The sequence below is a fragment of the Tamandua tetradactyla genome, chromosome 21, assembly GCF_023851605.1.
Source record: "Tamandua tetradactyla isolate mTamTet1 chromosome 21, mTamTet1.pri, whole genome shotgun sequence".
Classification (NCBI taxonomy): Eukaryota; Metazoa; Chordata; class Mammalia; order Pilosa; family Myrmecophagidae; genus Tamandua; species Tamandua tetradactyla.
In genome coordinates this window covers 4,471,487-4,492,937 of record NC_135347.1, presented here as the reverse complement: position 1 = coordinate 4,492,937, position 21,451 = coordinate 4,471,487, and the positions used below count along the sequence as shown (strand labels likewise).

Below are 21,451 nucleotides of genomic sequence, written 5' to 3'. Positions count from 1 at the left end.
GCTCCCATTTATTTATTTCTTTCTTCAGTGCTCTTGCTTTAGGTTTAAGGTCCATAAAACCACCTCCAGTTGTAAGATTCATAAGATATCTCCTACATTTTCCTCTAACTGTTTTATGGTCTTAGACCTAATGTTTAGATCTTTGATCCATTTTGAGTTAACTTTTGTATAAGGTGTGAGATGCGGGTCTTCTTTCATTCTTTTACATATGGATATCCAGTTCTCTAGGCACCATTTATTGAAGAGACTGTTCTGTCCCAGGTGAGTTGGCCTGACTGCCTTATCAAAGATCAAATGTCCATAGATGAGAGGGTCTATAACTGAGCACTCTATTCAATTCCATTGGTCGATATATCTATCTTTATGCCAATACCATGCTGTTTTGACCACTGTGGCTTCATAATATGCCTTAAAGTCCGGCATCGTGAGACCTCCAGCTTCGTTTTTTTTTCCTCAAGATGTTTTTAGCAATTCGGGGCAACCTGCCCTTCCAGATAAATTTGCTTATTGTTTTTTCTAATTCTGAAAAATAAGTTGTTGGGATTTTGATTGGTATTGCATTGAATCTGTAGATCAGTTTAGGTAGGATTGACATCTTAATTATATTTAGTCTTCCAATCCATGAACACGGTATGCCCTTCCATCTATTTAGGTCTTCTGTGATTTCTTTTAGCAGTTTTTTGTAGTTTTCTTTATATAGGTTTTTTGTCTCTTTGGTTAAATTTATTCCTAGGTATTTTATTCTTTTAGTTGCGATTGTAAATGCTTGTTCATTACTAGTGTATAGAAAAGCTACAGATTTTTGAATGTTGATCTTGTAGCCTGCTACTTTGCTGTACTCATTTATTAGCTCTAGTAGTAGAGCTAATAAATGTATTTATTTTAAAATGAATTTATTCCTGAGCCATAAGTTTTTGTTTCTTCAGTTTCTTCTGAGCAACCTCTTCTAGTTTAAGGACAGTTTGTTCCTTTTCAATAAGCATCATCTCAGTGTGGCAGGGCAAGCTCATGTATGGGTTAATCTGACCATGAGCTCCATAAATCCTGAGGCACATCTTATTAGGGGATTTGTTCACCTGGATGTACTCAGTGGCCAGAGAATCTACATCTAAACCCTTAAGCGCAGCATTGCTCTCTGCCTTTTTAAGCATGTGCAACAAAAATTCTTTTTGGGCCACCGACCCTGCAGCCCCACTGTGTGGCCTGGGCACCCCTTCCCACACCATCATTGTAAGGACGGAATGGCACCCACTGCTTCTATAAAGTGACGTATTTCAGATACTTGGTGGCTTTTCGAACATGCATCCCTTTGACGGCCTGAGCAGTTTCTTGGGTGTTCTTAAAGTGAACTTGAAGATTTGAACCTCTTGATTTGCATGATTTTGAAGGGTTTTCTGGGTCAAATGAATAGTGAACCATTTTCAGAGATCAACCGGGGGGCCTGCTTACAGGAAGAGGAAACTGTTTGTACTATTATATATATATTTTTTGCTGCAGAAAACATAATTTGTTCAGAACGTGACATAAAAGTAATCACTTGAATATGTTATATCCCTATACCTATAGTGTTACCTGATTTTTGTACTTTGGTAAAAGTAAAGGTGGTATTTGATAAAATAGTACTCACCAAATTACAGTGACTACTTTTAGTTTTGTTATCTCTTATAAAGATTTTTACATTTATTTGGTAAGGTTCCCCTTGTTCAGGTTAACTTACTAATTGTACTTCAGGCACCACTTTTATTTATTATTGATTGCACTTATATAATAAACTGCTATCTATGAATAATTAAAATGTTATTCTGTGATAGGGTGACTTGTTATATTATGGTATAATAAAATTTTACTCCGAGTCAAGTGCTGGAGTCAATTTGAACTGACTTAACTAAGATAGATTGGATTTCTATTTTTACTTAGGAGATATTAGTGATTGAATAAATTGTGTATTTATTTCCACTTGTGATTGCTAAGTGAATAGCTTTTATTGTATTTTAAGATTACATACATCTAGATAGTGAATTAATGAATCATAGTTAATATGGCACTTGTTATGTGGAAGATATTATTTTAAGTACTTTACAAATATTAAGAGAAAGGTATTTTACAGATGAGGGAACTAAAGTACAGAAAGTAACCTACAAAAAGTCACCCGGCTGATAAGTAGTGGAGTGAGGATTCAAATCCAGTGTCCGTGCTCTTAACTACTGTTCAGTCCTCCCTCTAAAGAACTAAAGTGGATTATCTTCTCGTATAATGATTCTTATTATAATTGTTTCAGTTGGAGAATTGTTCCAGAGAGAGAGGGAGGGGAAAAAAAAGAAAAGGAAAAAAAAGCCCTACACATTTTTAAGTATCATGTTTGCTACACAGTGCTTTGTTTTGTTTTGTTTTCTTTTTTTGTAAGCTAGCATTTTCTGTTTTTAGTAGATATAAATATGTGAAAACCTAGCTTGCTATTACCAGGAACCAGAACTCCTTGGCAGCACTTTTCTATACTTTCAGATAGGCATAGAGCCAGTGGTCCTTACCTAGGAGGAAGCCCACAGTGATCCCTAGAAGCTTTGCTCTTCCAACCCCCAGCATCTTTTCCTCCTATTAGAAGGGAATACACAACATCTCTCTTGGGTCACAGACTCTCACATCTGCCTGACAAGGCCCATCTCAGTTAAGGATTGAGGACCTGTCTGCCTCAAAGGAGGGTCTCTCCAGCTATTTTTCCATTTTTCTAATCTGCTGTTCTTGGTTTCATGGAATAGCAGCATTTGCACCAGCATTTTTCATGATCAGAGGATAATTGTCAAAGACCCAGGTTTCACATCTACACAATGTCCAGCTGAAGGAAAAAGAGCCCTTTCCTTCTTTATATCTTTTTTTAAATTGATAATTTAAACTCATCCAAAAGCTCCCCAGCAGACGTCCCTTTAGTCTCATTGGTCAGATTTTATTACATAACCATATCTAAATTAATCCCTGGCAAGGGGGATGTCACCTCCATGGCATTCCAATCTGGAATCACAGTAAGGCTCTAGCCCTTCACCTGGAGCTCATGGCTATTAGAGGGAAGTAGATTGCAGCAAAATGTTAGAATTTTGTTAGAAAAGCCTAAGGAAAATAAATGGTTATTGATTGCAGTATCTTTGTGTCCAGCTTCTCTCCCCCTGCCTATAAAACAGCATCTACATCCATAGTTTTCAAAATGGATTATATAGCCAGTGTCCTATAAAACTGTGCAGAATAAAAGGTAGTTAGTTATTGGGCCTTTTCCATCGCTCACTTCTTCAAGTAGAGCAGTATCATTTTTATCTTGCTATGTAGTTTTCTTTTTTTTTTGTTTGTGTGTCAGAAATGAACCCAGGTCTCCTATGTGGAAGGTGAGCATTATACCGCTGAACCACCTGTGCACCCTCTTGCTGTATGTTTTTAAGGGTTAATAAAAGTTGTGCTAAAAAAAAAAAAAACTCTACCCAAATATAAAATAGTTTGGAAACTGTTGCTCTCCTTGTCTTTCTATTTGTTTATCAGTTTTTAACCAAATTTATCATTCTTTATTACAAAGGTGATTGATTTTGTTGGTTACCTGAAGAGATTGTATAATATACTTGTTAAGAATATGGTTTTACAGTCAGAAGGACCTGGTTTCAAAGGCTTGCTCTGCTACTTAAATTATTTAATCCCTGTAAACCTCTCATTTAAAAATTAGAATAATATATCATAGGAAAAGCTTAATAATATAATATATAGCACTTAGCATGATGTCTGACACATAGTAAGCTCTTATTATACAATAGTTATTAACAACAATGATTATATATTGAATGAAAAAAGCCATTAAACATATAAAACATACTGAGTAGTATTTTGATGAAATTCAAAAATAGACAAAACTAATTAAAAGGTGATAGAAGCTAGAAAGTGATTACCTCTGGGGGAAGGATAATGGAAAGGTACTCTAGGTTGTTTGAGGTGGTTGCAGGGCTATCTACAGTTGGCAAAACTCATTGACCTAACACTTAAGAATTGTGTGTTTTATTGTATGTAAATTATACCCAAATGCAGCAATTTTAAAAAGAGTTGTTTCTGTTAAAGTTTTCATATCTCCATCTTTGTTGTTTCTTACTTTTCTGTGACTTCGTTTGAACATAGAACCTCTGCATCATAATTTACAATTCAGAGGTGAATTCTTGGGAATGGGAGAAGAAATAGGATACTGACCTACATTTCCCAGTTCATGAATGTTCAGAATTGAACATTCTTGATGATCAATAAGTCTAACATAAGAGATTTCCATAATGCTTGATCTATTATCAACTTAGCCTATGTACATTTATGGCATCAATTTATTTTATCTTGAATATAAAGATAATTTTTTAAATGATTTTAACCTTAGGCAAAGTTACCCAATGGAATGTTACATTTTTTAAGGGTGACACCAAGAAATTTAACATTTGAAATTGGGGTTTGATAGTCTTTTAATAATTTGAATATTGTCTTTTGTTTGTTTGTTGTTTAATTTAGGAACCCATGAAGTCCAGAGCACCACAGCTACATTTGGAATACAGATTCTATAAGCAGTTAGGATCTGGAGGTAAGGTCATATTTCATTTTTAAATTTGGGATGAAATAGATTGTTGTGACAATACCGCTTTAGTTTCAAGGAATAGTGTTTTAAATTGGTTAAGAGGAATCACTTCTTAAGACTTTGTCTGCTGGACATTTTCTTACTGGAGTCTAATTTTTCCCTTTTAATTTTTATTTTTTATTTTTTTTTTGGCATGAGCAGGCTCCGGGAATCCTTTTTTATTTTAAATATAAAATTTTAGAGCTTCTTTTTTTTGTTAGTGTGGGTAGAGAAGATTTTGAGAAAAAATTAATTTGAGATGTTAAGATGCTTATGGCTTCCATATTCTTAGCCTTCTGAGCAAAATTACAGCTATTGAAAGAACTTATGATATTGTGGTAGGCTGAAAGATGGATCCGCAAAGTGTCTACATGATAATCCTTGGAGTCTGTAAATGTTATGTTATGGTAAGGACTTTGAAGGTATAATTAAGTTAAAGATCTTGAGATGAGAAGATTATTCTGGATTATCCAGATGAACCCTAAGTGCAACCAAGGTGTCGTTTAAAGAGAGGGCAGAGGGAGATTGTACACACACAAAAAAGAACAAGACATTAAAGAACAAGACATTGTGACCACAGGGCAGAGACTGGAGTGATGTAGCCACAAACCGAGGAATGCTGGAAGCTACAAGAAGCAGGAAGGAATAAGGGATAAGACTTTTTCCTAAAACTTCTGGAGGGAGTATAGCCTGGCCCTTGATTTAGTCCAGGGAAATTGATTAGAATTGTGAGGGAATAAAATTTCTTTTGTTTTAAGCCACCATATTTGTGATAATTTGCTACTACAGTCCTAGCAAACTAATACATGGTGTATTTATACATAAACTCTAAATCTAAGTGAGAGTGGATATTTTGTGCCATTGGAAAAAAACTAATGGGAATATTTCCTATTGTATAGTTCCTTTATGTTAAAGCTTTTTACAGCTCTATGTTTTCTGTTTACTCCTATTTTATTAAATGTAATGATTTTATTTGTATAGTTTCTTACCAGATAGGGGTATATTGTTTTCCCAGACTTAATAATATATCATCTTTCCATGTATCTTTCTGTAAGCAATTTTGCATTCTAGTTGGTGAAGCTGTCTGTTTCTTTTCTTTTTTTTTAAACATGGGCAGGCACTGGGAATCGAACGCGGGTCTCTGACCTGGCAGGCAAGAATTCTGCCACTAAGCCACAATCGCACCACCTTCTTTCTTAATATCTTATTTTTCCATTCTTTTTTTCTAAGAGCATATTCTAGTGTGGGGACATTAAATCTGATATTTTGTATTAATACCTTTATCACTATAGACTTCTTATAATACATATTTAATTCTTAATTGGGGATTTATTGGCTCATGTACTAGAAATTCAAGGAAATTACCTAATATATTAGACACTGCTGTATGCAGGGCTGCAAATGCTGTCATCATAATACTCTTGGGCTTATTTCTATGCTGGTTTTATTTTTTTTTTGGTGTTGGCTTCATTCTCTGCTTGGCCTGACTGTGAGGTGGTAGAGATGGCTACCAAAAACCTACCATTAGCTATTAGGAAAGCATCTCTTTCTAAACAAATCCTAAAAAAAAAGCTCTAGGACTGAGTCTTACTTTCTTACCTGTGTCCGGTGCTTTCCCCTGACTTAATCAATATGAATTTGTCCATGTTGAGATTATGTGTTCATCCTAGGAGCTACCTGAACCTCAAAAACTGAGAATGGGAAGTGATGGTTGCTGGATGGGAAATTGGGTTGTTATTAGAGAAAGGTTGGATAGTGGGAAGATGAAAATGACAGATTTATCTATTAAAGTAGTGAAAGTATCATTTGGAAAAGTATGGTTGAATGGCTTAATTGAATAAGAGTGAATCAGTTTGGAGTTCAGAGAGTCATTTAATTGAATACCGAAGATGCACTTACTTTTATTCTTTTAGTCTTTGCCTTTTTAATTTTTATTTACTTATTTTGCCTTTTTTAATTTTAAAAATTGTGTCGGAAATAACAATAATAGTAGTAAAAATGAACAGGGTAGTCTACATATATTGAGGTGCTCCCTTGTGCTCCATGGGATACCATTTGCCATCAAATGATCTCTGACCCCCTGCTTCCTTCTTTCAGATCTCATTTCTTTGCTTTTGTGTGCATATAAATCCCCTGTAGTTTCTAATTGCGTTTCCTTCAGTTCCAGTTACTTGGAGAGAATGACTAGTTGCCGCTAAATCTTAACTTCAGGTTCCTAGGAAGATAGGCCCAGTTTGGATCAGATGCATCCCCTCCACCCCTCACCCCCTGCCATACCTCGATTCAGACAGTTGTGGCAAGTGGGTGGAACATGGCCATTAAAAGCAGAGCTGCTGGCTATTTGCTTATGTATATAAGTGGAGGGAAATTCTCAGAGGAAGAGAATCATTCTGAGACTGGTAGACATCCAAGCTTTTTATCTGAGAAACTAGGTAACTTTACCTTGTTAGAATTGTCAAATGTGAACAAGTAGTTTTGACGTGAAAATATTGGGAACTGTCCTTTATTAGTATTTGTATTTTTCAACTGCCTGTACATTGTTCTTATATCTTTTCTGGTTTGATTGCCTTCCCAACTTTTGAACTCATAAAACGTTGTCTTGTAGGTAAGCAAGATATTATAGTGATCAGAAACCTCTCCAACTCACATAAGGCAGTAGAGATTACAGAAAATCATGCTGGACTTGGGGTTAGAAGATCTACATTTACACTTTTCCCTTTTCTTCTAGAATATGCGCCAGGACCTAGGCAGACTCAACGTGAATGGTGCCTTGAGCAGGCTTAGCAACTTGGCTGTACTTTAGAAGTTTTAAAAATATTTATTAAACATTTATTTAATTGATGTAGGAAATTATTCCTAATAAAAATGATTAATTCATTAACTAATGGATTTGTTATATTCAAGGAATGCAACAAAATAGTATTTTAAATTGTTTGGAATTGTTTTATTTGGCAGTTTTTCCATCCTTTTAATTAGTTACACATACACTGAAGATGGAGGTGACTCACAGTGTTTCATTGGCTTTCAGTGATAGAATTTGAACATGATTCTCATCTATTTTCCATTTTGATCTTGTGATATGAATCGTACTCAAGAAACTTTAAAGAAACAAGGGGAACAGTAATCAATAAGTTCACTACTGGTAATTTACTACCCCTGGAAAAGCAGAGAGAATGTAAAAAAAATTGTTGGAATTTTTCTTAAGTTTTGGTTTTGCTTTGGTGTGTGTGTGTGAGTGTGTGTGATTTTTCCACACTGGAAACATTATTTGAGATAAATAAAAGGTTTTACATATTAGATAAATTAGATTAAAAAAAGATAAATTAGATATATCACTCATTCCTTGAAATGCCAGTTATTATTTGGTTTCAGAATTTTTTAGCTATGATTGCATGCTTAAGGTAATTGTTAAGCCAACCTGTAAGTGTGTAACTTGCACATGTGCAAGGTAAATCTATTCAACTGAGCTGTCTCCTTCAGTGGGTCAGGAATCAATTTATATTCTATCAGTTTATATATCTATCTACCTATCTATCTTATCTTTCTATCTATATATGAAACTTGAAATAACTAGCACCATATTTTCAGTTTATTCCAAAGATTATTGGCAACCCTTATAGATAGTGACCTAGCTGGCCTACCTCTTACAGTTGCTTCCTTAGGGTATTTTACCTCTTTAGATCTGTCTGTTTAAAAAATGAGGGAAATGGATAAGCTGATATCACAGATCCTTTCCCAGCCCATCTACATAATCAACAGCTGTAAAACACTGATATTGGAACTCTAAAGTATGTTGCCTTTATAAAGGTGGCCTAATATAGGAGTTCCCAGACCAGGTTTTCATCAGAATCATCTGTAGAAGTTTTTTTTTTTTTTTTTGTATGTTGTATGGTGGAGGTGTCACATTTCATTCTTCTTTCCATGTGACTACCCCGTTATGCAGCACCATTTGTTAAATTTTTGTTATTTTCTTTGGGAAGTGCATGGGTCAGGAATTGAACCCAGGTCTGCATGGCAGGTGAGAGTTCTACCACTGAACTACCCTTGCACCACCACCTGTAAAGTTTTAAAATAGGTAATTGTTAGAGTCTGACTTCACTGATGATTATGGTTGGTAATAAGGTTTTGAAATCACTAGCCTAGTGATTATACTCCTGGGGGACAGGAGGAGGTGTTTTATTTGCTGCTATTATAATTGTAATGACAAATCCATAGAACAATCTGTGATCAACATTTTGCTTATGAGAGTACTTGAAAACTCTGCTCTCATTTAAGTAATTTTTCTATAATTTCTTATCTCTGCAGATAGATTTGATTTAAAGATAAATCTCAGCTTAACCCTTTCAAGTAGCCTGTTTTGCTCTCTAATCCTTTATTAGAATGTCTTTAAAGAGCCAGTTAGCTCAGTTGAAAAAATTAAGGTTTGGAATTAGTCTTGAGATTGTAGCTTCATTTTAGAAACCTTGACTATTTCAACTAATTTATCTCCCTTAACATACACTCTTCCCTCCAATCTGCAAGAAAGAGGTGACTTGTCAGCCATACTTTCCATCTCTTCTTGATATTAGTTTATTGCTTGCTTTGAGTATTTTAAATCTACCTTTAATGGCCCTTTCTTATATTTTAAACATGTGCAAGTTTCTTTTATCTGAAAAACAAAAAGAACATGGAACCTTTCTTGCATTCTGCTGTCTATCTAGTACCTTTCTCTCTCTCTCTCTCTTCCTTATTAAGATTTTTTAAAGTTTAATCTCACTGTCTTAAGTTCAGTTAAGATCATCAAAAGATGCTTTTCAGTCCTTAAAGTATTTTGATCCCTCTCAAACCCTAGAAACTGTTGACAGCTAACTTCCTCCTAGTTGAGGAAGTTCCTTTGGTTTTCATGATATTCTTGTCTTCTAGTTTTCTCCTTAGTTTTCCTCTCTCCTTAATTTTCTTTGAGAACTGTTTTTCTCCTGCCTATTCGTAGATGTTGGTGTTTCTCAGAGCTTCATCCTAAATCCTTTCCCCTTTTACGTTAGGGCTAGCTTTCCCTGGGTAATTTATCTCCTGTTCTGATTTTAATTGCCATCCATAAGGTGGTGATTAGGTGCATATTCTTGCTAGACTTCTTTCTTTATTTCCAGAACCACTGTGTAGACCTCATTGGATGTTTCCACCCAGATGTTCCTTCAAGGACAGTACCCTTGAAATCTCTGCCTGTTCTCTTTCCTTTATTTTGTGTTTCTTTAAGTGACAGCACTGTTTACTCAGTAACCCAAGCCAAAAAACCAGAGAGTCATTTCACTAAGCTCCTTTGTCATCCATCATGAATGTGGGAAAACAGTCCCCTGTCCTTTTTTCCCCCATCCTTTTTATGTGTTTCGGGCCCCCCCTAAAATTCATGTACCATCAATTGCAGTATTCTAACTGATCCTTTTGCTTCTGACTTAAGCCAACCTTTCAATGAGAAGATGATTCTTTTTCTTATTGAGCTAAAATTCACTGACATAAAATTCATCATTTTAATCAGTGGTTTTTAGTATATTTACAATGTTGTAAATGTGCTCCTCTCAACTGAAGGGGTGTTAATTTAATTAGCATATATAATTTGTTTGGATTCAGTAAATCAGTGCACGCAATTCAGAATCTATTATGTTACAAGATATGTTTTTTACAAAATGGATTTATCTTGTGATATGAGCAGTTCAAAAATAGTCTAGCTCAAAAATAGTTACTGAGAATCCGTTAGCCAGTACTTGATGACTGCATTACTAGTCACTCTATAATGCAGAGTCAGTAAAAATTTTACATGTATATTTGTATATATTTTTGCATATTTGCATAAAATGTCTTTATTCCACATATATAGGCAACCCCTTTAGCAGGTGGGGTCAGAATTCTTTGAGATATAAATAAAATTGGCTTAAACATAATACATTATTATATTTAACAATTAATGAAGCTTTTTATCTGAAAACTATGTTTGAATGTAAAATCTTTTATACTTGCATGTGGAAGTATGTCCCGCTCAAAGAGTAAATCATTAGTTATATTAACATTACAGAGCTAGGTCTATTCAGGCATATTCTTGGAGGCCTGTCTAGCCCAGAGTCAGTGTTTTCTTGACTACATTGCCTCTGATTGGGGGAATCAGCACTATTGGATGTATATAAAACAAACCATTACATATCTGGGTCTGGGAAAATAATGAGTTTAGCTAAATAATTTTAATTATTTACGAGTTTGTAATTTTAAAAAGTTATGCATTATAGATTTGAACTCAACTTTGGCACTATCTTTAGGAGTTAGAAAAGGAGCCACTTTCATTTTGATACTGATCTTTGGAAATTCACAGCTATGTGCTATTATTAGTATTGATTAGCTAAAAGAATCCATTAATAGCTTAGCTCAAAGGTACCAAAACAGTTTCTATTCTAGGTCTGATAGAGATTGCTTTTAGAAGCCATCATAAATTATAAAATAAATAACTTCAAAAAAAAAGGAATGAATAAATTTAACCTACTTGAAGTTATTGGATGGTGACTGACATAATCTAGTAACTTCATGGTGATTCACTAAGGTAATTGTAGCTCCTGTTCTAGTTTGCTAGCTGCCGGAATGCAATATGCCAGAGACAGGATGGCTTTTAAAAAACGGGAATTTAATAAATTGCTAGTTTCTAGGGCCAAGAAACTGTCCAGTTAAAACAAGTCTATAGAAATGTCCAGTCAAAGGCATCCAGGGAAAGATACCTTGGTTCAAGAAGGCCAGTGAAGTTCAGGGTTTCTCTCTCAAGTGGAAGGGCACATGGTGAACACAGTCAGGGCTTCTCTCTCAGCTGGAAGGGCATGTGGTGAACATGGCATCATCTGCTAGCTTTCTCTCTCTCCTGTCTTCTGGTTTCATGAAGCTCCCCGGGAGGCATTTTCCTTCTTCATCTCTAAAGGTCACTGGCTGGTGGACTCTCTGCTTCGTGGTGCTGCAGCATTCTCTGCTCTCTCTGAATCTCTCATTCTCTAAAATGTTTCCTCTTTTATAAGACTTCAGTAAACCAATCAAGACCTACCCAAATGGGTGGAGACATATCATCACCTAATCCAGTTTAACAACCACTCTTGACTAAATCACATCATCCAAGGAGATGATCTGATCACAGTTTCAAACATACAGTATTGAATAGGGATTATTCTACCTTTATGAAATGGGATTTTGATTAAAATACGACTTTTCTAGGGGGCATACTTCCTTTCAAACCAGCACAGCTCCTTTTCTCTGTACCTATCACAGAAGCTTTGTTTTATACTGAAGATTTTATACAACTAGCAATTGTCTATTTTTAGTTTTCTTTGGAGTTTTGATAGTGGCAGCATACCAGCTGAACACTTATGGGGCAATATTTCATCATTCTAAAGGTTGCTTTGGGATTTATGGGCACATATAAGTTGAGAGAAAGTTATGTAAACTCTTTAAAGTTCTTTATAGGTATTATTTGGGAAGATTTTAATGGACATTTTATTAGAATAAACGAAGTGCCGTTACAGAGAAATTCAGAGATGTTGTGCTTTAATATACCCAGGATTTGAAAATATATTACTCTCTTTGATTCTTCAAGAGTTTTCTCCGTTCATTATGTTTGTATAACTCCCATGCCCCAAAAAGATATACAGAGAGAAAATTTACAAAAACATTCTGTGAACAAATGGTATCTCTTAATATTTTCATTGTCTTTTCTAAATAGTAACTTGCATTATCTATCTCTACACATTACTAGTATGTTGCATGCTCCTGTTTGCTCCTTACTTTTTTTCCTGCCACTCTTCTAGCGTAAGTTTTAACTGCCTCTGAACTACTGCAGTCTTCTACCTGGTTTTTTTTTGCATTTCTGACTTTAATCCATCATATGTGTTCTTGCTTAGAATAATGTATTAAAGTATAATTCATGCTGTTTCCTTTTCTGCAAACATTCAATAACTCCTTTCTGTCCATCTACTAAATTGGAGTTGCATAAAAGGTTGTTACAATCTGATTTCAGCTTTACTTTCTATCACTTTATGCTTTATCCAAATTGGATCACCAATCATTCTTTTTGTCCTACTATGTCCCATGTCTGGAATTTGCTCAGTTTTCCCATGTTGACCTATGAGAATACCACTGTTTTTTTTAAATTTTTAGTGCAGCTATAGGTTTACAGAAGAATCATACTGAAAGTACAGATTTCTCATATGCCACACCTCCCCCATTTTCCCCAGTTATTAACATTTTGCATTAGTGTGGCATATTTCACTAAGTTTTTTTTAAAAAATATTTTTATTGATAAAAACTTATATAAATGTACAAACATTCTTAATATACAAACATTCCACACATGGTATATAATCACTGGCTCACAATATCATCACATAGTTGTGTATTCATCACCATGATCAATTTTTTGAACATTTGCATCACTCCAGAAAAAGTAAAAGAAAAAAAAAAACCAAATCCCTTACCCCTTTTTCTCGTTGACCACTGGCATTTCCATCTACCTAGTTTACTTAACCTTTGTTTCCCTATTATTTGTTTAACTTCTCTAAATTTTAAAAGCCTAACGCAAACATTTTCTTCTCAAGAAAACCTTTTTTTTGATCCTACTGCTTCATTCCAAAATACAATATATCTCTGTTGCAAACTTACAGCAGTGTGCTACATTTGCCACTTAAAGGTGTTTTGTATTCTAGCACAGTGATTGGAAGATTTTGTCTCCTTCATTTGATTGTAGAATATTGTGGGTAGGGACTTAAAGGTGGCACAAACCATAGTTAGAACTCAGTAAATATTTAAAAGGAAAAAATGAGTTCTCTTGTCTCTTGTATAAATCTACTCTAGTGTCCTCTTTCTCCCCTTTTTTGTGTCTCCCTCCTACCCAAGAAGAGATGAAGAGTCCTATAGTTTGGGTTAACTAGGTTTTACCTTTTTTTTCATACATCATAATATTAACACATATTTGTTGTTTAAAGCTCATTGTTGTATTTTGATTGGTCTAAAATTCTTGAAAAAAGAGGGGTGGACTTTACATCTCATTCGCTTTGTATCCATTATGTCCAAAATAGTCCCATCAGCACTTGATAGATGTTCAATCAATATTTGTTGATTTAAGGCAGTGAGATTTCTTAAGTGGCTTTCCATTTTTTTTGTAAAGCAACATTTGAAGAAAATCAGTCCTTCAATAAACTAAAATATATTGCTACCTTATTCAGAGATCATTTCTCAACAACTTTAACTTTTAGAAATGTAGATGGTGATTCAGAAGGAAGTAGAAAAGTCTTTTGACTTTAACAGTCTTTTCATAGAAGAACCTCAAAACATTTTACAGTATGTATACAGTTCTGACAAGCTTGACAATCTCGTTTTCTTGCACCGTATAGATCAGAAGCAACAAATTAAAGAGTAGAAATGAATTTTTAGAGATTGTTTAATGGAGAGCTTAAAGAATTAACAACCTCAGGATAGAGAATAAAAAGCATTTTAGAAATAATTTTAAACACTTAGTATCTGAGAGCTGTTTGTAAGTCTTAATTGCAGCTCTGTGCTCTTAATGTGTATATCATAGTAAAAGCAGTGTTTCAGAATTTTGGAATAAACTTCAGTGTACCTCTCAGCCACTATTTTTTTTTTCAATTTTTTTATTGAGAAAAATCTTCACACATACTTTCTGTACATTGTGCACAATCACAGGCTCACAATATCATCACATAATTGTATATTCATCACCATGATCATTTTTTAGAACATTTGCATCACTCCAGGAAAAGGAAATAAAAAGAAAAAACTCATAAATACCTTACCTTCCCTCTCAGTGACCACTACCCAATTTATTTTACCCTTCCCCCCTTATTATTTATTTGTTTATTTTTATCCATATTTCTACTCATCTGTCGATACCCTGGATGTAAGGAGCATCAGACACAAGGTTCTCACTATCACACAGTCACATTGTAAAGGTTATTATCTTTATATAATCGTCTTCAAGAGTCTAGGCTATTGAAAAACAACTCAACAATTTCAGGTACTTCCCTCTAGCCATTCCAATACACCATAAACTAAAAAGGGATATCTATATAATGCATAAGAATAACCTCCAGGATAACCTCTCTGCTTTGAAATCTCTTAGCCACTGAAACTTTATTTTGTCTCATTTCTCCCTTCCTTCTTTTGGTCAAGAAGACTTTCTCAGTCTCTTGATGCCAGGTCCCAGGCTTTCTGTCCCACATTGCCAAGGAGATTTAAACCCCTGAGAGTCATGTCCCACGTAGGAGGGAAGGCAGTGAGTTCACCTGCTGAGTTGGATTAGAGAGAGGCCACGTCTGAGCAACAAAGGAGGTTCTCTGGGGTGACTCTTAGGCCTAATTCCCCCCCCCCCATTATTTATTTTTATTCCATATGTTCTACTCATCTGTTGACAAGGTAGATAAAAGGAGCATCAGACACAAGGTTTTCACAATCACACAGTCACATTGTGAAAGCTGTATCATTATACAATCATCTTCAAGAAACATGGCTACTGGAACACACTCTACATTTTCAGGCACTTCCCTCCAGCCTCTCCATTACATCTTGAATAACAAGGTGATATCTACTTAATGTGTAAGAATAACCTCCAGGATAACCTCTTGACTCTGTTTGGAATCTCTCAGCCATTGACACTGTCTCATTTCACTTGTCCCCCTTTTGGTCGAGAAAGTTTTCTCAATCCCTTGCTGCTGAGTCTCAGCTCATTCCAGAATTTCTGTCCCACATTGCCAGGAATGTTCACACCCCTGGGAGTCATGACCCACGTAGACGGGGGGGAGGGTGGTGAGTTTGCTTGTTGTGTTGGCTGGAGAGAGAGACCACATCTGAGCAACAAAAGAGGTTCTCTTGGGAGTGACTCTTAGGCATAATTTTAAGTAGGTTTGATCTATCCTTTGTGGGGTTAAGTTTCATATGAACAAACCCCCAAGACTGGGGGCTCAGTCTATAGCTTTGGTTGTCCACACTGCTTGTGAGAATATCAAGAATTCAACTTGGGGAGGTTGAATTTTCCCCCATTCTCACCATTCCCTGAAGGGGACTTTGCAAATACTTTTTTATTCATCGATCAAATCAATCTGGGATTTATCAGGGCATCACTCTGGACAAACCAACAAAATCTCATGTCCTACTCAAGGTTCCATGTACTTACGGTGTTCAGTTAAGCTATCTACATAAGTTATATTAGGAAATGCACTAGTCAAAATATAAATTTTGTATCTTAGGCCTAATTTTAAGCAGACTAATCTGTCCTTTGCAGGAATAAGTTTCATAGGGGCAAACCCTAAGATCGAGGGCTCAGCCTATTGATTTGGTTGTCCCCACTGCTTGCAGGAGTACTAGAAATTCTCCAAATGGGAAAGTTGAATATTTCCTTCTTTCTCCCCATTCCCCCAAGGGGACTTTGCAAATACTTATTTATTCACTCCCCAAATTGCTCTGGGATTTATTGGGGCATCACACTAACCTGGAAAAACCAACAAAATCTCCTTATTCAAAATTCCATGTATTTATGATGTTCAACTAAATGGACCATAAAAGTTAAATTGGGAAATGCACTACCCAAAATATAAGTTTTGCACCAAATAAACATCTCACCTTTTAGTCTCACCCAGAAATTAAATGGTTTTAAAACATGAACGAGATCGTCCTTTATGTAGTCTTCTGGTATACCTTAGTCCTGTCCATATCAGCTTCATTCATATCTCTAGTTGAAGTCTGATCCCCTTTTCAGCTTTTTAAACAGTTCCTGTTTGGTATACTGCTCACTTTCTAGCTTCAGAGCTCTAACTCTGAGTCTCAGGTGTCACATAGGAACCTAAAATTTCTGGGAAAGACCATGTTATATATAAACATCAGCCACTATTTCTGAACCTTTTGTCAGTCCATGCACATGAAATGTATATATGAGGCATATATGGTAAGAAAGGCTCTGGTAGAATGTCTCATACTAAGATAAAGATTCCCAGTGGCAGGAGGTATGTGACAAGTGGGTTTGAGTGTGTGTGTGTGTGTTTGCACGCACATGTGTGGAGGGGGTAGGGAGTGGGTACTGGCGTATAACCCATAGGGGTTTATCAGAATCTCTGTTTCTAGGGAAGAGGACAATGTATGCAGTTTGAGCTCGCCCCCGTGCCCTATAATATCTCACCTCCCCATCTCCAGATGTTCTGCTGCTTCGTTTGTATTCTCATTTGAGAAATACTGGTCTTATCCAACCTGTTAATATTGTAGATAAGCAAATTGAGGCTGACTAGAGAGACTAATCTCTCCCTGCAGTAATTAATATTCAGCAGTTATAGAGTAACAGCAAGAATGTAACTGTTTCCAAAACTCTTCATTAAGAATGAGGATTTTTTATCTTGTAGAAAGTTTTATTTCTTCTGAAATTGCTTTAAAAAACATGCGGAAGTAAAACTGAGACATTTAAGGTAGAAGTCCATTTTCTTATGATGCATAAATAGATAAATGTAGTGTTAAGAGAAATTGACCACCTGTTCTTAGTTTAATAGGAATCTGTTAGTTCTAAAAATAAAAATATAGATTACTTCTGAGTATTCATATTTTATATTTGGGATGGCTTGTATTAATTTTCTGTTATTGCATAAGTTATCACTAACCTAATGGCTTAAAACAAGAGACTGTTATCACGCAGTCTCTGTGAGTCAGGAGCCTGGGCATGGCTTAGCTGGGTTCTCTGCTGAGAGCCTCACTATGCTGAAATCAAGGTACAACCTAGGACTGTGGCCTTATCTAAGATTCAGAATCCTCTTCCAAACTCACTGGTCCTTGGCAGAATTCAGTTCTTTAAGGCTATAGGGACTGAAGCCCTCCATTTGTAGAGGCTGCCCTCCATTTCTAGCATGTGGCACTCTTCGTAACATGGTATTTTGCTTCTCTGAAGCCGACAGAAGAGCATCTCTGCTGCTTAAAATCTCTGTGATCTCTAGAACCTCTTTTTAAAAGTCTTGCCTTATTAAGTCAGGTCCCAGGATAATTTCCCTTTTAATTTAAGTCACCTGATAGGGGCCTTAGTTGTACCCCCTCTGGCAGGTAACATTACTTAATCACAGGAGGGAAATCTCATGACTCTTGCCCATACTCAAGGAGGAAAGGATGACATAGGGTATACCAGAGAATGGAATCTTGGGAATGATCTTGGCATTCTTCCTCCATAGTAGGAAGTTAGCAATGATTACCATGTCCCATAAAAATTCCATCTCTCCCATGTGCTAAGCATTTCTCTAGGCCATAAAAGTACAGGGCTAAAAAACCCAGTTCCTATCTATAGTGAGACGGTGGAGACAAACAATAAAACAATATGCCATTCCATAAATACCACAATAGATGTGTACCCAGAGAGCAGTGAACATCAAAAGAGAGATAGGGAAAGAAGAGATTTGGTTGTGGAAAGTTTATTGTGTTATGGAAAAAGTGAAAAAAGTTCTTGAAACTATAATCTTGAAACTGTAAAATACAAAAAAAATTTGTTAATGGATTTTCAAGTTGATGAAATTATTAACTTTTTCTTTCCCCCCAGATGGTATACCTCAAGTTTACTATTTTGGCCCTTGTGGTAAATACAATGCTATGGTGCTAGAACTGCTGGGACCTAGTTTGGAAGACTTGTTTGACTTGTGTGACAGAACATTTTCTCTTAAAACAGTTCTCATGATAGCTATCCAATTGGTAAGTAAAGCAGGGTGTTTTGAAGTTGTTTGAATAACTGGGTGGCTTGATCACAAATTTATATTAAAAATTTAAAGTTTCGTAATGTTATCTTACAGAGCATTTGACCTAGCAAAGTGCTTCTGTTTTTCATATTATTGTCTTTTTTTAGGATGTATATAACTTAAAGTAGCTGAATAAGAGGTTTTTTATTTGTATGGAAGAATTAATATCTTATCGCTCTTTGATCAGAATGCTCAGTTTGAGAATTAAGTTGTTTCTGATACCCTTTTCATGTTGGAGATGAATACTTGGAGAGAAAAACCTCAGAACATAGATTCTTAATCTTGGTAATAGTCTCTAATGACCTAGAAAAAAAAGAAAAAAACTGAGTCTTAATAAATTATTTAAATTTCATGAAATCTATGGAAAAACATTTTACATGGTGATTTTAAGGAAGATATGAAATAAGTGCCATTAGGAGTCTACTGCAGAAGTCTTTAAAATGTTTTAATCCTTCACTCATTCCACTTCTACAGATTTATCCTATGGAAATATTCACATGTACTTAAAGCTTTATGTGCATGAATGCTTATAATAAAAAACGGGAAACAACTCAAATGTGCAGAAATAAAAAGGCTAGTTGAGTAAATTAGGAATAGCCATAAAATAATATGCAGCCATTAAAAAGTGTGCATTAAAGAATGTTTCATAACCTGAAAAATATTCATAATAAGTGAAAAATATAGGTCACAGAATATTATGTATTATAGAATCCAGATTTGTTAATAAACAAACAAACTAGAATGACCCATGCAACTACATTTACATTGCATGGTTAACCATGATTATCACTAAATGAAATGATTTTACTTCCTTATTTGTAAGTTCTACTTGTTTACAATTTCTGCAGTAAACATTTTTGAGAACTCATAAAACTTAATAAAAATGTACTATATTATTATTAGAGTTTAATTCCAAAATTTTCTAGTTTCAAGATCTTTTTGAGTATCGGGAAAAAGTAAAGAAAACAAGTGATAAGGAAGAAAAAGAAAGGAATACTGAAAGGTGCTTGATAATTTATACTCTCAAGTTTCTTTAATAAAATTGTAGAAGTTGCTTGATTATTGAACTGATAAGAATGAGTTGCAATTCTACAAATATGTTTTTTATCCTTTGAAGATCAGTTTTGTACCAGAAAGGTATTTTGATTTTATGTGGTTGCAGGGTCTCAAAGTGTTTATTGAATCAGGCTTAGTGATAAGCACAGAATTTATAAGATTCAAACCCTTTCAATTATCAGGGACTATACTATAAAGGCAAAGGTTCTCAATCATATTTTATTATATTTGAGGAACTATAGACTGATATGTTACTTTTTAAAGTTGAAGTAATTTCTTTTTTTTCCCTTTTTATGTTTCTTTATGAGAATTCTGTCTTCTATCATGCTTTCTTATATTAGTTAAAACTTAAAATTTCTCTTTTTTTTTTTGAAATAGATTTCTCGTATGGAATATGTCCATTCAAAGAATTTAATATACAGAGATGTAAAACCTGAGAACTTCTTAATAGGACGACCAGGAACCAAAACCCAACAAGTTATTCACATTATAGATTTTGGTTTGGCAAAGGAATATATTGATCCAGAGACAAAGAAACACATACCATACAGGGAACACAAGAGCCTTACAGGAACAGCTAGATATATGAGCATAAACACACATTTAGGAAAGGGTATGTATACTTTTTGTAAGTATGGAAGTTTGAATTTAGCAACTATGCTAACAGTATGAGTTTTTATTATTATGGTTTAATTTTTACAGATTACATTCATCTGTTGTCATTTTTATTTATCACATCTAACACATTATATTCTAATAAAACTCTTAAAGTAGGTTGTGCTATTAAATGAATGATAGCCATCCTTACATTTCCTACATTTTTTTTTTTAATATGATAACTTGAAATGTTCAACTTTGATATCGTTAGGGTTATGCACTTAATTTCTATTAAAGGACATTAGAGAATAACTAATTTAGTTGAATTTAATGCATGTGAAAAATTCTGATCGAAACTGTAGCTCTCTGACATGACTAGCCAGAGATTTAGCAACCTGCCTAATAAGTATAATGCTAAGAGCACATGTTCTGAAGTTAGGCAGATGTGGATTCTAATATTAGCTATATACTAGCTGCATAACCTTGGACAAGGTGTATAACTTCTTTAAGGAGAGTTCTTCTTTGTAAAATGAATAAAATAATGTCAACCTCACAGGGTTCTTGTGAAGATTAAACAAAATAATATATGTAGATTATATAGATAGTGTGCATAGAAAACATGCAGTAAATGCTGGTTTAATAAAAGTACTTTAAATAAAAATCCGCATTTAAAAATATAAATATCAGTTATGATTATCTTCTTTACAAAAGGAGTTGTCATTTTAAAAAGACTATTTCAAAGAGCATACTCTTGTATATGTTGAAAGTGTATAGACAGTTACCTGCTTTTGTATATGATATTCTACTAAAATATCTGAAAGGCATTGTACAACATTTAAATAACAAAGTCACAGAATTTTAGCTCTATTTACAGAGAGTTAAAAACAAAATTCCTAATTGTACCGTATTTTGGTGAGTCAGCTGTTAGGTTGAAACTTTGTCAAATATTGGCAGTTGCATATGATTTACTTAATATTTATTTCTAGCATTTTATACATGTTCATTCATTCACTTCCTTCTCAGTTGCTGGTTAGCCAGCTTAAATCCAAAGAGTATCTTATACTAAAGAAATTGTGCTTACCTTTTGATAAAAGTAGAATATATAAATAGAATATACACTTACCAGTGAGATTAATGCTTTATTTTTAAATTAATTTATAAAAAAGGTAATGCCTACACATGGTAAAAATATTTAAAGAATATGTAGTTAGTAATATGTCTCTCATTCTTCTTTGTCAGTCAGACTCACAGTTCTCCATAGGCAACATAAATGAGCCGTTTTATATATATATATATATATATATATATATTTGTTATACATCTCTTTTCTTCAAGTGGTACAGATAGAGCAGCAGCATATTAATTTTTCTATTTTTCACTCATTTAATGATGAGCACAAATGCAGTAAGTTATCCAG

The 21,451-nt window shown here is 34.6% G+C and overlaps 1 protein-coding gene across 13 annotated transcripts in view; it reads left to right on the top strand.

The window, feature by feature from the left end:
* CSNK1G3 (casein kinase 1 gamma 3) overlaps window positions 1-21,451 on the top strand; it is a 111,394-nt gene that overhangs the window by 46,230 nt on the left and 43,713 nt on the right. For all 13 annotated transcript variants that reach the window (XM_077138795.1, XM_077138798.1, XM_077138796.1 and 10 more), the window contains exons 4-6: window positions 4,516-4,585; window positions 18,189-18,337; window positions 19,816-20,050. In XM_077138795.1, coding sequence (XP_076994910.1) covers window positions 4,516-4,585; window positions 18,189-18,337; window positions 19,816-20,050 — 454 coding nt within the window. The remainder of the gene's footprint in view (window positions 1-4,515; window positions 4,586-18,188; window positions 18,338-19,815; window positions 20,051-21,451) is intronic.